Raw genomic sequence first — 14,450 nt, 5'->3', positions numbered from 1 at the left:
CCAGATTCACACACTGTGGTCCTCAGAGTGCTTTCAGTTCATAAGCTCATCCTCCATTACGAGTTCATCTAAGGCCAGAGGAGGGCAGATCTGAATGAAAGGTTTCAGAGACCAGCTTTGAAACAATTTTGAGGGGAGACTTTTAATGGATCTTTGCTTGTGAAGATGCCATAGGAATGTTAAGTTCAGGCCTTGTAGGAAAGCAGTTAAAAGTCCCCTTAATCTGCAATTTAAATGGGCTTCCAGCAAAATCCACATTCTCAATTCAGAGCTCAGATGCTGCATCTGCAGTTTAAAAGATAAACTTACAAAAAGAAACAGTCTGTAAATTAAAGGTTAATACAGCTCTAAATCCTCTGGAATATGCACGACAGAGCTGTGGGCACCCTGACCCTACAAGTCCTAAAACGCAAACACTGAGGGAAGTTTTTGTTGCAAATCAAACCTCAACCACACTTCCCTCTGCCTTTGTCACACCATACAGGTACTTCAGAGCGGGATGACACCAACTGCACAGCCCTGGCAGTCCCCAATGCTCCCAGAGGGTCCCTGTCTGGTCCCAGCACCTGTGGGCACAGCAGCACCAAGCAGACCCCCCTGCAGCATTTTGTGTGTTCAGCAGATGATGACAGATGGAGTGATGTGGAGCATCTTCTAAACTTCTGGTAGGTTGATTAAATTTAAAAATAAAAAGAAACAAAAGTTTCCACTTCAGTTTCCTCTATCATCAAAAGACAAGAACTTCTTTTATTTGCATCTCAGTGATGCCAATAATTATACGATTCTTTTCCTCTCTCTAAAACTTGAAAACCCGAGATATTTTCTTTACTGTCCTTGCCTGGAAAAACGTTGAGCTTTCATACATTGATACCCCACAGAAACACCAACTGTCAGCCAAGCAGAGGGGTGAGATCTCAGCTTTGCCATATTACAGATTTCTGGCCCTGTTATCTCACATTAATGCAAAAATAGTGACCAGATGTTAATGAACTGGCAATTTGTCATTCCTAAAGCATTTCTCTTACGCATATTAAAGCCAACCAACCCCTGAAGATGACAAATAATACAACAGAGTCAGGGACAAGCAGTGTGCTGTCCAATGCGGATGCCAGTAGATGGGAGTACTGGTAACAGATAGCACCCATTATGGCTGTTATCAAGGATCAATCCACCTCAAATTCATGCAGAAAGCAGACACCAGCAGTGGAGTTTGTAAGAGGAAACAGGGCAGATGCATAACAAACCTTTCCCAGTTCATAATCAAAGCTTCCAGCTACCAGCTATTTGAGAACCTATGGAGCCAGAGTTTGCATCTCAATTACCATTTAATGAGCACCAATGCACCAGCTCCTCACGTATCTGTCCCGCTCCTTTTTCAATCCATCTATCTGCATGTCTGCTCTCTATAACAACCCACAGCAATGAGTTCACAGACAAATGACGTGCCACACAAAAGTGCATTTTTCCATTTTAACCCCGTTGCTAATCATAGCAGGTGCTCTTTATTTTTCTGCTTTCAGCGTAAGGTGAGCAACTGCTGCCCATTCCTCTGCCCTGCTGCAGCTTGGACCTGTACATTAAGCTAATTCCAAAGTGTTTTTATCGCCTTCACATAAGTCATTCCATTCAGCTATGTGCCACTTCCCTGGGCTTTTGGTAGGTGTTTCATTTTTAATCCTACCCAAGATTAATCTTTCTTGTTCAGCCTCCGCTCTCAAAGGACACAAGCACATTCCCACAGGGCGGGCAGTAGGAGGCGAGTGCTGCCTGGTGGTGGAAAGGGACTGCCACTGCCTCCAGCTGGGTTGCAGCTGCCCTTCCATTCTGGTCATCTTTGTTCCTTTCCACAACAGCACAGACCCATGAAGTATTGTAATTGCTAGTTCCCTGAGTACTGACATTAAGGAGCCTTCTTCCCATTTACTCCACATCTCCTTGTTAACGAAGAACCTTTCTGAAGGGCATCCTGCAGCCCAAACCCCATCCCATCCCACCTCCCCCAGATCTCATTCTCTGAAAAAGTTAACTCAGCACTTGGAAAGGCAGAAAAGAAAGACATCAAACAAACTTAAATGCATACACTCACCCGGCAGTCTGGCCAGCAATGTCTGTCTTCAGTTATTCTTTGTTTACACTTCTGATGGAGCTACAGGTTCTGAACTAGAGGTTTTCAGGAAGCTGTAGAAGACATTCAAACTTGGCTCTTGGCTCTCGCATTGATCCCTTCTGGAAATTCCACCTGTGCAGTAGCTGTTGGGAACTCACACCTGACCACTTGCTGCAAGTCTGCGTCAGACTTTTGTGCTCACGAGGACACAAGACTTGCTTCTGCTGCACTACACCTGCACTGGTGAGGAGCCTGCACAATCCCCACCTGTCTGCTCAAACCACTGGCACAACTCAACCCCAGCGGTGTGCCACACTCATCAGGCTGTCCTAACTGGGACAAGAGGAGTCCTCCCAGCTGCCATCTATCCCAAACCCTCACAGCCACCTCCTGCCATCTTAGCAACAGCATCACACATTTACAGCGGTACTCCTGCTTCCCAGGAAATTTCTCTGAGAAAATAAAAATCTCCAGTCACACAAAAGAGACGAGACGACATGGCCAGAGGCACAAGTACAGCATTCTCCCAGCAAGAGACAGATAAATAACAAATTCCAATTCAGCTCCAGGATTTTAGCGAGACAATGGGGACTCTGGGGAACAAGAGGAAAAAGGATCACCAGACCCCGCTGGTTCCTCAGGCCTCACAACTGTGCTACTGACATGGGAAGAGGGCTGATGAGAACTATTATGACACACAGGACAAAGATGGCAGCAGAATACCAAACCTTCTCCAACACAGGAAGCAATACAGGAGATGCCTGAAAGGTTCACCGACCTATGTATGGGTAACAGCATCTCCGCATTTCTGGCAACAGGTAGCAGCAACACAGGAGGCTCATGAGCAATGCAAGCAGCCAAAAACAGATAATTTAAGATGAAAATGGTAAAAAAAAAAAAAAGCAGAATAAGGAGGATTGTGTGTGATAAGCCTAGTATGTACTCTCACCCAGCAGCATCTGGAGAGGATTTTCTCCAGCAGGCAGGGAAGAACTCGATTACATCCAGTTAACTGTGCTCTAAACTGATTATGCATGTGCCAGGCTAATGGATTACATTAGCAAGAGGAAAAATAACATCCAATCAATCTCAATTTACTGCAGACCACACCAAGGCCTGAGAGAAGAGAAACCATTCTATGAACTACCCCCACTCCCACTGCACCTTTTCAGCTATCAAAAGAGACACGGCATTGCAACCACTCTGATGATGGCAAGAACTGCATGGAGAACTCAGAAAACAGCTTGCTTTATCCACAGAGGTCAAGCACCAATTCCCTTAATAATCCCAAACAGTGAATCCTGCCTTCTGCTGTCCTCTACCATAGCAGGCAGGTGAGCTGTTGGGCAACAGGAGCTACATTTTATCAAAACAAAGAAAATCCCATACTGTGCATTTCAAGACTTGATACAGACACACCAGTAAGCTCACTGTAAAGCAACAGAAAGAACAGCACTGATAGCATAGTAGCAAAATCCTAGGCTGCAGCAGGTGAGGATATGCTTGAGTGCTATGGGCACAGAAACAAATGAGAGTCCGCTTACCTTGGGAAGGCCTCAGGCAGGCAGGGATCTCCAGCAACATAACTAACCCTCACCGCCTCTGCTAACCCTTAAATAAGCTCTGAAGGGGTGGATCCTCACTCCAGCCCTTCTCATCACTCGGGTACATTGCATGCACCTGAGGTCCCCTAGGCTGGCTCTGCTTTCTCACCAGGTGCTCCATCACTGCTTCAAGCTGCGACTCAGCATTTCTGTTACACTCATGTACAGACCACTCAACAGATTTCACTACTCTCTGTGCGTTATTCTTTGGTGTTTCACTGCTTTTACATCAGAAGCAAAGCAGGACTGTAGCAACTCCGAGCACTGCCAGGCCTCTTAGGATCCTCAAAAACAACAGTTCCTCTTCACCTGAGCAGAGCATTACAGGAATCTTAGTGCATGAGGTACAGGCATTTGCACATACCCTCCAACCTTTCCCTTTCTCCAGCTGCAGTGTGTCTAGAGCTCTAGTGCTCCAGCTGTTCTTCTCCAGTAAAAGCTACTACCAATGAAGAGTTTGGAAATTTTAGTAATTTAAGAGAACAACGTTAAGTGTCAAAACTCAGAGTTTTCAAATATCTCTTTGGTTTGAATCCCACACTGTTGCAATGGGAAAGACTAACGCAGTGGAAGGGCGATACAGGAGTTTAACAACAAAGGGATGAGGACAGATAGGATGGTACTTCAAAGGGAAAGCAAAGGAGCTCACCCATCTCCAACAATCAAGGCTCACAAGAAAGACTCCACCAAGAAGGGATCTCCAACCAGAGCTCCTTCCCCACTGGCAGTCAGCCCTTAATGAGGCCTAAGAGAGCCGCAGCGGGGCTCCACCCCTTCTGGTCCCACAGCTCAACTGCCTCCACCTGTGCTCCCAGGGCTGACCAGGTCCTTTCCCCAGCTGCTCAATCTCTGGTTCCGGACACCACTCAGCACTTAGACACACACACAAGACTTGATTCCTCAGCTGGCTTTATAAAGTCTCAGCGCAATACTTACAACCCCCAGCTTCCAAGGTGATTTTACTGTCTCAGTCCCTTGCATATCTGAGCAGAGGCACAAGGGAAGACCCACTTGCTTCCGAGCTAGACTCCTGCATTATGCTGGTTCTCATCACAGACACTTTGGTCTTGGTGGCAAGCTCAGCAGAATTGTATTCTGTTCCTCAACTGACTACCTCCCTATCAATTTCAGAAAAGTCCAACAATCACATTTCTAGGCAAGCCTTCTGAAACGGTCCTGGTGACATTCTTCCTCTCTGAATATGCTGGAGCTGCTCACTCCTAGGAAAATCCCAGGAGTTTTGAAAGATAATGTATCTGCACCATGACGTGGGTGGGATACTGTACCACTCAAAGTCAAGTTTTAAAGTGCATAAATAAAAATAACTGACAAACAATCAAAAAGCGAAAAATATCATCTGCTTATACATCTTTCGATGTAAAAAAAAAAATCTCACTGCATTTGAAGAAAAGTGGGGAAAAGTATGAGGACGGATAAAAAATAGAAAAAGTGAAAGAAAGAAGGCAATCAGCAGCATAGCATGTGTGAATGGAAGGTATGCAGCTGCTTAGATTTATGGCAATTCGTACCTGATTGATCATACTAAAGCCATTATGGGATGATTAGAGAAAAAGGTGAAGCTTTAAGTCCAGTGAAAATCAATAGAAACGTCTGGAGCAATTCTGCTGCACAAGTGAAAGGACTATTTACTGTATCCGGAGCTCCTCTTGGGTTACAGCCCACAGGGTTCAGGCCAGCAAGGGGAGGGGGCTGTGAGCGAGAAAAATACGTCAGGGAGAGGAAGATGGTTATGAAGGCACAAAATGAAGCCAAAACAAACAAACACACAAAGAGAGAAAGGAAAACAAGATGGCAGTCCCAGGCCAAGTATCACCAGGGATGAAATCCTGCAATGCCTCCCAACTGTCTGGTCACACGCACAATCGTATGTGCACTCACACAAGGTTTCTCTTCCCAGCTTCTCCCTTTTCCAGCATTAAGCAACACTTTCCTTACAGATCCCGGCATTAACATATAGAGAGCATAAACACACAGTGATAGCAGCCCTCTTCCATCCTTTCTTCCCTCCTTGCTCGCTCCACTCAGCACTCTCCATGCCAGAATAACCCATTTCTTTCAGAAGAGCAAAAGCCTTCAGGTTCTCCTGAAGCATCTCATATGGGTTAACAATCTACCTTACAGAAGGGAGTAAACTGTGGCTAATAACATCTTGCACATTTTCAAAAATGAATGCCATTTGTTGCACATAAAAGTGTCATCTGACACACGTGCGATACTAAGACACTGAAGACCCCAATAAAGCATTCTGAAATCAGTGCTTGTTGGCCAAAGGCTTTAAAATCTGCAGGTGCTGCGATAACAAAAGCCAAAACCTGTATTGCACAAGTGAGACTGGGCCCTGCTGGAGAGAGATGAGCAGCTTGTCTCCAAAGGATCACAATCCACTGAGGTTCAAAGGAGATCCTCCTTTGTTCCAGCACTCGGGCAGTGAAGGAAGACAAAGCAAAGCCAACCCTTACCTTATAGAGCTTCAAGCTGGCCTCATGCCTCGAGTTTACTGTGTGAAGACGCAGCTTCTCTAGACTGTTGGTGTAGTAGTCACAAGCATTGCATTTCAGATGTACTGGATTCCCAATGGCCACACACTTCAGCCTCCACTCGTTGGCCTTCCCACCCTCCTTGATGTGTGCTACCAGCTGGTATTTCTGTACATGCTTGTCCGTCTTACAGTGGAGCTGGAAGTTTGCCTTGAGCTGTGTGTTGTAGCGGCACAGCTTGCACTGGTATGAGTCTCCCATCACTGCCTTCCACTCATCTTCAGGGAGGCTGCGCTCCACGTTCATGTGAAGGCCCAGCATGTCCAAATTATCTGTAGTGAACTTGTTGCACACAGCACACTGGAAGAGCTTCAGTGATGGGTCATTTGTCTGCGTGAAACTTTCACCCAAGTTCATTAGCTCCTCAGACACCAGCTGTCCACCGCCTAACCGCATGTCCAGGGGGATCTCTCCACCCACTGCACGAAGGAAAAAGGGGAGAAAGAGGTCAGAAAAGCTCAATCCTTCACTTGCCAGAAGAATAGCACAGACTGGAACACATGCTCCCAGTGCAACTCTTGCACTCACCAAAATCATAGCAAAAGCAAAGCACTGCTGTCCCTTCATTTATCCCTCAATTCTGTACTATATCTGCAGAAAAAAAAAGAGCAGCCAGCATGTAAGGCTGGGACAGGACTGCAGCAGTTCTTGCTACCCACCTTGTAGACACCAAGCTCCGAAAGAGAAGTGTCCTACCCTCCGCCCATGAAAGGTGCCAAGAAAAGCTCTACTTCTTACAGTGCTTCTGAGAAGGAAAAGTTCCTCGGTGCTGCTCTGAAATTCTCTGTGGTCGTATCAGGAACAGGACAATACTTTATCCTATTTTTAATTGCTTACCTGAAGAAGCAAGAAATGTTGCCTTGTGCAGTACCTGAGCACAGTCTCAAAAAGGAAAAATAAGCAAAGAACAGACCTTGGCCACAAGTATTATACACTTACAGCCACGTGAGTATTGCAGTTAGGTCACCACTCTGCAGTCAGAAGCGCGCAGCATGCAGAACATGGCATGTACAAAACCCAGTCTGAACAGTGCCACTCAGATCCGCTCTCTCGTCCAAGAGTTTAAAATGGCAGTCTTCTAAAAACAATGCTTACAGATGCTTTGCACATCCAAGGAAAAGACAACCATTATTACCAATGGGAGTGCAATAACATGTCAAGGAAAACCAGCAAGATGCTTGCTGTCTTTAAATATCACAGATCAAACTGAGAGCTGAACTCCGTTCACTTACAGTAAGTGAGTACAGCAAGCTCTTATTTACATCAGAGTACTCTGAAGTTAGGGATAGAGATTTTTTTCTAACATTAACTTTTTATGTGAAAGCACAGGGACCCACCACGAGCCTCTTGTTAGGACCTTTGCTCCACCTTACTCTCTTTCTCCATTTTGAAGACACTTATGCTCCCCCTGCAGCTTTCCGGTATTCTACTTTGATCTTACGTCATAGCTTGGCTTAAAAATCTGATTTTATCAAAGAAACCTTCAGGCCAGCAGTTACCCAGCCCACCAAGAAGTTTCTTATGGTTCAACCTGCTCGCTGAGAAACAGCCACCACTGCGACGCTGCTCTGCACTGGGGCGGGTACCAGAACCGCACCCCAAGCTGTCTGAAGGCCCGCAGCCACAGCCGGTGCAGCACCTGCATGGGACGAGCCCAGAGCCAGAGCCCTGCCCCTCTGCCAGCGCAGCCACGGTCCTCTTTCTCACATCATTTCTATCTTGCTGTGCCACAGCACAATTCCACAGCTACTCCTGCACAGCTGCTCACCGCACACAGAGAGCCATCACTTGCCTTCCACAGCCCGCATCTCCTAATCACAGTAATTTTTCTAGGCATTCCTCTTAGGACACATCTTGAAATCCTCTCTTCAAATCCATCTATCCTTTAAAGCATCGTGCAGTAAAAACCTGTAAGCAATATCTTCTGATTTATTAATATTCTTCTCAAGCTCAGTTTTGGACTGAAGAGTAAAAATGGGAAAAATGTGCTTGATTTCTAACAAAGTTCACAGCGTGCGTATGAGTTTAATGAGCTAAACTTGTGTCAAGTGCTTATTGACATGGGAAGGGCCTCCCTCCGTGATCCTCAGCTTGAGATTTATAACCATCAAGTGTACTGCTCACAAATCACTTTCCAGGCAACCTCACAGATGCTCAAGGCCTGGTAATGCACTTGAAGAGGTTTCAGCTAAACTACTCCCAACTTCTCTCATGCCAGCCTCCCTTACTTCAGCAAGGAGGCTCCGAGTCCCAAAAGGGGCACATCCCAAGAAACCACCCACAGATGACTGTGTAACATTACATGCTGCTGTAAGCTACATTACAAGCAATTGTCAGTTACAGCAGGTGGCAACTTGGAGCTACTGAAAATATACCAGACAAGCTCATGTCCTTGACCTCCCAAAGATGCAAGCTGGGACATCTAATAAAATAATTAAAAAAAAAAAAAAAAAGGAAAAAGAGATAATTAAGATAATTACTTCAAGTTATAATCATTTGAGTTCCTCCATTTTCTTTTTCATTTTTTTTAGTATCTTGTGTTGTTGTTCTCTCATATGACTTTCACGTCCTTCTGGACTAATAATAAACTGTACTATGAATAGCTGAAGGAAAGGAGAACATGCATGAGACCAATGAACCAGTAATGTAGTGCATCAGTAATAATAGCATCAATGGATGGACAAGGTCAGAGAGGGCAGAGAGCAGCACAAATAGATCAGTTCAAAGGAAGGCAGGTAAGTGGCAGATCTCTTTTCACGCACTTTCTCGAGGCACTGTGAAAAACCCTCAGCAACAGCAAAACCAACGCAGAAATAAGTCATTTCCATCTGCCATGCCCTAAGTGCTGTGTGGGACGCTAGCATGAAAGCAGAACTACTACAGAGGCTGCAGTGACTGCTGTCAGTCTCAGGGGACATAAAAGCAGTTTGGTGGAGGACCTTGACAGAAACTTATTCCTTACCCTATTCTAATTCTTGGGCTGAACTGTGTGGGGATAACAGTGTGCCCCCCAGAGTGCCAACACAAACATGATGAATGCTTGCTGTCAGGAAAAATACATTTGGTAATTTATTTCAAAGTGCTTTTGTCAGTTGATGAGAGAAATAATCTTCCCTCCCTAAGAGCCATTCCTCTTCTGTTTAATGACTCTCCTCTGGTCAGGCCTCAAATCTTATCTATTGTGCTGGAGTCACAGGGGTGGTTTCAGCTGAGTTTCTTCAGCAGAGGAACGTCTACCAAACTTGTCGCAACTCTCCAAACACACTTACCTTTTCTGCTCAAGGCAACACAATACGCAGCGCACCACCTCAGCCTCCAGCTCTGGGAGCACTAGCAGCTCACAAAGCCATCCGGACAGTGCCCACGTTCCTTACCAAAGCAAGCCCAATCCATCAGGAAACGCAGTGAAGCATCCTGACTGCAGTAGTGAGGAACACTCAGTGCACATTAGCTACAACTACTGTTCTATTACTTTCCTTCCAGAACTTTTAGAAAATGAACTAAGAAAGGTGACATACTTTCCTAGGATGACAAAATGTTGTGGAAGAATGCAGAAGAGAATTCTCTGCTCCATCCCTACTGTGCAGGCTCCATCCTCGGTCAACACACACGGGCAATCCACTGCACTGCAGCTGCACTTCACCGTGAGTTGCAGAGACAGAACAAAGCCCGTGGCACAAACACAACTCTTTCCTTACACACAGGAACAGTGGAAAACCCTTCAATCTCACCTAGAGATGGAGCCATTGTTGCCATGGGATTGGTAGGATCAAGCTGGAATCCACTCATCATGAACTGTGCATCTGAGGAAGTGCTATCCATCTTCAGGTTGGGAAGGTTCATGTTCTGCGCCAGGTAGTACTGGTAGAGTTCGGCCTCAGCAGGGGACGGCAGGCTACCGAGGCCCAGGTGCCGGTTGTGTTGGATCTGGGACATGTTTTGCTGAAGCAGCATCATGTTGTGCATGTGCTTCTCACTGGTCATGTGAATACGAAGGTTTCTGGCTACGTTGGTCTCATAGTCGCACACCTCACACCGCCAGGTGGGTTTGGTTTTTGGTTTAGTGGGGGAGGGGGCCCCACAGGTGCTGCCAATGTTTGCTGCCGCAGCGGCCGCGGCTGCTGCAGCCGCTGCTGCCGCCCCGGCGGTGTGGCTGAAAACTTGCTCTCCCCCTCCGTTCTGCAGGTTTTGCATGTTGTTGAGATGCTTGTCAGACTGCATATGAATACTGAGGTTGCCTTTGGTAGTAGTGGAGTAGTTACAGACCTCACAGCGGAAGGGCTTGTAACCACAGGTGTAGCTTTCACCCCGTGCCAGCCGTGGGTGCGGCTGCCCACTTTTGCAGTAGACACAGGAGCCCCCAGGCTCAGGATGTTTCTCCTTCATGTGCGCCTCAAGCGTCTGCTGGTACTTGTAGTGCCAATTGCACTTGGGACACTTGAGTGTCTTACATGAGTTGCGAGAATGCATCATAGTCATGTGGCCACCCAGCGACCGTGAGGAGCCCAGGACCGTGTCACACTTTGGGCACTCCACACCACTCCCCGAGGGGCACTCCCCACCCCCAAGTTCACAGAGGGGGCCAGCATGCTGGTGATGGGAGATGTAGCTCCCGTCCTCGCCCTCTGTGCTCTCATTTGGTTCTGGTGCTGTGGCATTGTCTTTATTGGCACTTTCATCGATAAAGTCCAGCCTCCTGCTGCCCTCTGCCACATTGGCTCCGCCGCCCTCATTGTTAAAGCTTAAGTGATTCCTCCTGTTTGCACCATCAAAGACAAAGGAAGAAGCAGAATTAGAACTAGTAGAAGCTGTGCCCCGTGACAGGGTCTGGAGCACGTTAGGCATTAAGGGAGAGTTAGAAATGCTTTGGTTTGAGAGAGCAAGGTCCTTTTTGCTGCTGCTGCTGCTGCCGCCTGCCACAGCCCCAGGGTCCTCCTGGGGCCTGTCCTCCAGTTCATCCTCCAACTCACTTGGAAACAGTCCTTTGCAACCCTCATCATCCTCGTCTTCTTCCTCTTCCTCCTCCTCCTCTTCCTCCTCCTCTTCCTCCACCTCCTCTTCTTCCTCTTCCTCCACCTCTTCCACAGGCTCTGCCTTCTCTGAGAGGCTGTCCTGGTCACCCCCCTCTTGCTTCTCCCCCTCTGCCACCCCAGGGTCCTTCCCCTCGGAGGTTTTGGTGGGACTGGAAGCCAGCGGGCCCAGGGGGACTGAGGTAATTGGAGTCTTCAGAGCCGAGCTGGTCAGCCCACCCAGGTTGAGGAGCGCACCGGGGGCCAGGACGCCTGAAGGCGGCGGCTCTGCTCCGCCAGCTGGCCCAGCCTGCAGGGCCTGCTCGCCTTCCATGCGAATGCCACTGAATTTACCATAAAAACTGTGTCCAGGGCCTATGAGGTTAGCTGTGGAAACAAGAGGGTGCTGAAAGGTTTTGTTTTTTGGTTCCAGAAAGCTGACGAGAGGTTCCTTGTCTTTGCCTATCCCTTGGATGATAGCGGAGATGTTCTTATTGCTAAGAATTTTCCGCTCCTCCTCACTCAGAGTCATTCGGTGGTCGTGCACCGCGTGGGTCACGAACGAGCGGACATACCCAAAGGAAAGCTTACACAAGAAACACATCAGGATGGGCTTCCTCTTCCCGTAGAGCACAAAGCCATCGAATTTGGACAGGTCCACATTGTTGGGAACATCTTTGGATACGCAGGAGCTTTTGGCAGAACCATCGCTGTTCAGGTAATCCTTGTTGCTTTTGTGTCGCACATCGAAGACGCGGAAGCTGTGCAGGACGGGGCTGATGCCCGCCAGGGCTGAGGTATTCGGGAAGGTCTGGTCTGAGCTCTCAAACCACTTCCCGAAGGATGAGGCTATGTGGAAGGTGTTGATGATCTGTGGGTACACGGGGGCGGTGCCGGAAGGCTCCCCCTGCTTGGAGAGAGAGTTCGGGAGCAGCGAGGGGAGAGCCCCGCTGCCACAGGCGGCCCCGCTCTGCACCAGCTGGCTGAGGCTCTCCACGATGTAGGCCGAGCCGTCCGGCTGGTAGACAATCTCGCCGGCCAGGTTCTCCACATCGCTCTCCTCGTCCCCATCCTCGCTGCTCTCGCTCCCGCTCTCCCCCCTCAGCGGCGGGGGTGGGCGGGTGCCGGCGCAGCGGTGCTCCATGTAGCTCTGCAGGCCGGCGAAGGAGGCCGCGCACTGCCCGCAGCTCACCTCCTTGCTGGCGGGCTCGGCGCCGGGGCCGGCCGCAGCGCTGCTCTCGGAGATGCGCTCGGGGAAAGGGACCCTCAGGCTGTCCAGGGGGCCGCGGCTCTCCACCGCGGGCTGCTCCATGCTGCCGGCCGTGTCGGGGAGGTGGGCACTGTTGAGATCAGTCCATTGCTGGTGCTGAGAGATGCCGCACCCATTGTCCTTCCCGGGGATGACGGGCGAGTCACAGCCTTCCATGGCAGGGCCGGCACGGAGCGCTCATTGCACCCGGTACGGCTGGGACCTGCAGGCGGGGAGAGAGGAAGAGAGGCGGGTGAGAAGGCAGTTCCATAAAGACCAAGCACCACAAACGCCATGGGCATCCTGTTCTTCGGGATCGCGGGGATGGCACGAGAACTGGTGCCCCAGATGAGCTCTGGGGACAGAAGGCTTGGTGTAGGATGCTAATACTGCACCGGATGTGCAACCACAGGAAACGAGTGATAGAAACTAACAGGTACTTGCCCCCACCACACTTCTGTAGTCACGGACGGGAGCAGGAAAGGCAAGTGGCTGGTCAAAGAGAACTGGCGGTGTGGAGAACCCCTCAGCCCTTCCCTTGGGGGGATGGGGAGACTGCAGGAGCTGCACTGCCATCCCCGACACTTTCAACCTCAGAGAGATCTTCAAAACAATTGACAGAGTTAGGATGCTACAAAAGAACAGTGCTGAAGCTTTAAAACGTTGCAAAAATTATTCTCCCTTATCTGCGGCTTCCTAACTCGGATACTATAGTTTTGGGGCTATTCCCTGCTGTTAGCAGCTATGGGAGCACAGCTAACATCTCCAGCTCAGCCGCACACACGGACCTCTGTGGCAGATCATGAGACTCAGAGAAACTCTCAAGAATTTCAGAGCCACAGCATTTAGTATGCACAGGAGATTTAATTGCTATGCTCTGGACAGAGTTTAAAAGGAGAAACGTCAGGAGAGAAACCAAACAGGAAATTCCAGATCTGACAAGGGTCCATCCTGAGGACTGGAAAGTGGTCAGCCCCACACGCCCCAGGAAGCTCCCAGCCATCCTGCAGGGCACAGCGGGTGCACAGACCGCCTCTCCCAGCCTCCAGACACAAAGAGATGATGCGAGTCCTTGAGAAAGACAGCCACCCTCCTGCTGTTGCTCCTCCACCAAATATGAGACCTGCAGAACTCCCTGCAGCCAGGAGCTGCTGAGCACAGGCTGCATACCAATGTCACAGCTCCACTTGCGGCATCCCAACATGACCTCCTGCACTGCAATTCTAACGGAGCCTGGGCAGAACGCCCTCCTAGAGTTAACAGGCCTGTGAGATTAGGTCCCCAAAAATGCTACTGGTGTGAGCTAGAACATGGTAATGCAGACCACAGATCAGCACGAGGTTGCACTGAATTGGGAAGAGGAACACTGTAATCCTGTTGCCAAAAAGCTCAGTTGTCTCAGATGCTGTTTTGCTTACTTTAGCTAACGTGATGCTCTGACACTGCCTTGTGACAACTTTTGCCCTCCCACTGAAAATTTGTCCTTCACTACGTGCTTGCTTTAAATCGATCCCAGATTCTTTCGCACTGAGGCTGCGTATTAATGTTCCTACGACATGACACATCCTCTCCACCTCACTGCTACCTTCTGCCTTGAGGACAGTGATCCAAATCAAATGAAAACAAATTCATATTGGGTGAAAAACTGAGTAAAGCCAAACTCCATAAGCCTCATGTTTCTGCTGAGAACACTGATGGGAGCACCTATGCAGACTTCAAAACAATGTGGAAGAAGAGCACCTCACTTTCAAAACACCCAGACAAAACAACAGTTTACCAGCCTGGACAAACAAGTCTCTTAGAAAAGTAGAAGTTAAAAAAGATAAAATAGAAATCATCATTAAGCAGACAGTAGAACTGCAAAGCACAGCAAGCTCCCTGGGAGCACGTGCAGATGTGACACAACATGAACCTGAGCATCTG

General features: G+C 48.6%; 1 protein-coding gene across 2 annotated transcripts in view; it reads right to left on the bottom strand.

The window, feature by feature from the left end:
• ZFHX3 (zinc finger homeobox 3) overlaps positions 1–14,450 on the bottom strand; it is a 140,507-nt gene that overhangs the window by 84,724 nt on the left and 41,333 nt on the right. For both annotated transcript variants that reach the window (XM_085235027.1, XM_085235026.1), the window contains 2 exons: positions 10,001–12,750; positions 6,192–6,688 (listed from right to left, as the gene is read on the bottom strand). In XM_085235027.1, coding sequence (XP_085091153.1) covers positions 6,192–6,688; positions 10,001–12,704 — 3,201 coding nt within the window. In that variant the 5' untranslated portion in view covers positions 12,705–12,750. The remainder of the gene's footprint in view (positions 1–6,191; positions 6,689–10,000; positions 12,751–14,450) is intronic.

Source organism: Meleagris gallopavo, chromosome 13 (genome assembly GCF_905368555.1).
Source record: "Meleagris gallopavo chromosome 13, MGAL_WU_HG_1.1, whole genome shotgun sequence".
In the NCBI taxonomy this organism is placed as follows: Eukaryota; Metazoa; Chordata; class Aves; order Galliformes; family Phasianidae; genus Meleagris; species Meleagris gallopavo.
This window is presented reverse-complemented; position numbering and strand designations above follow the sequence as displayed.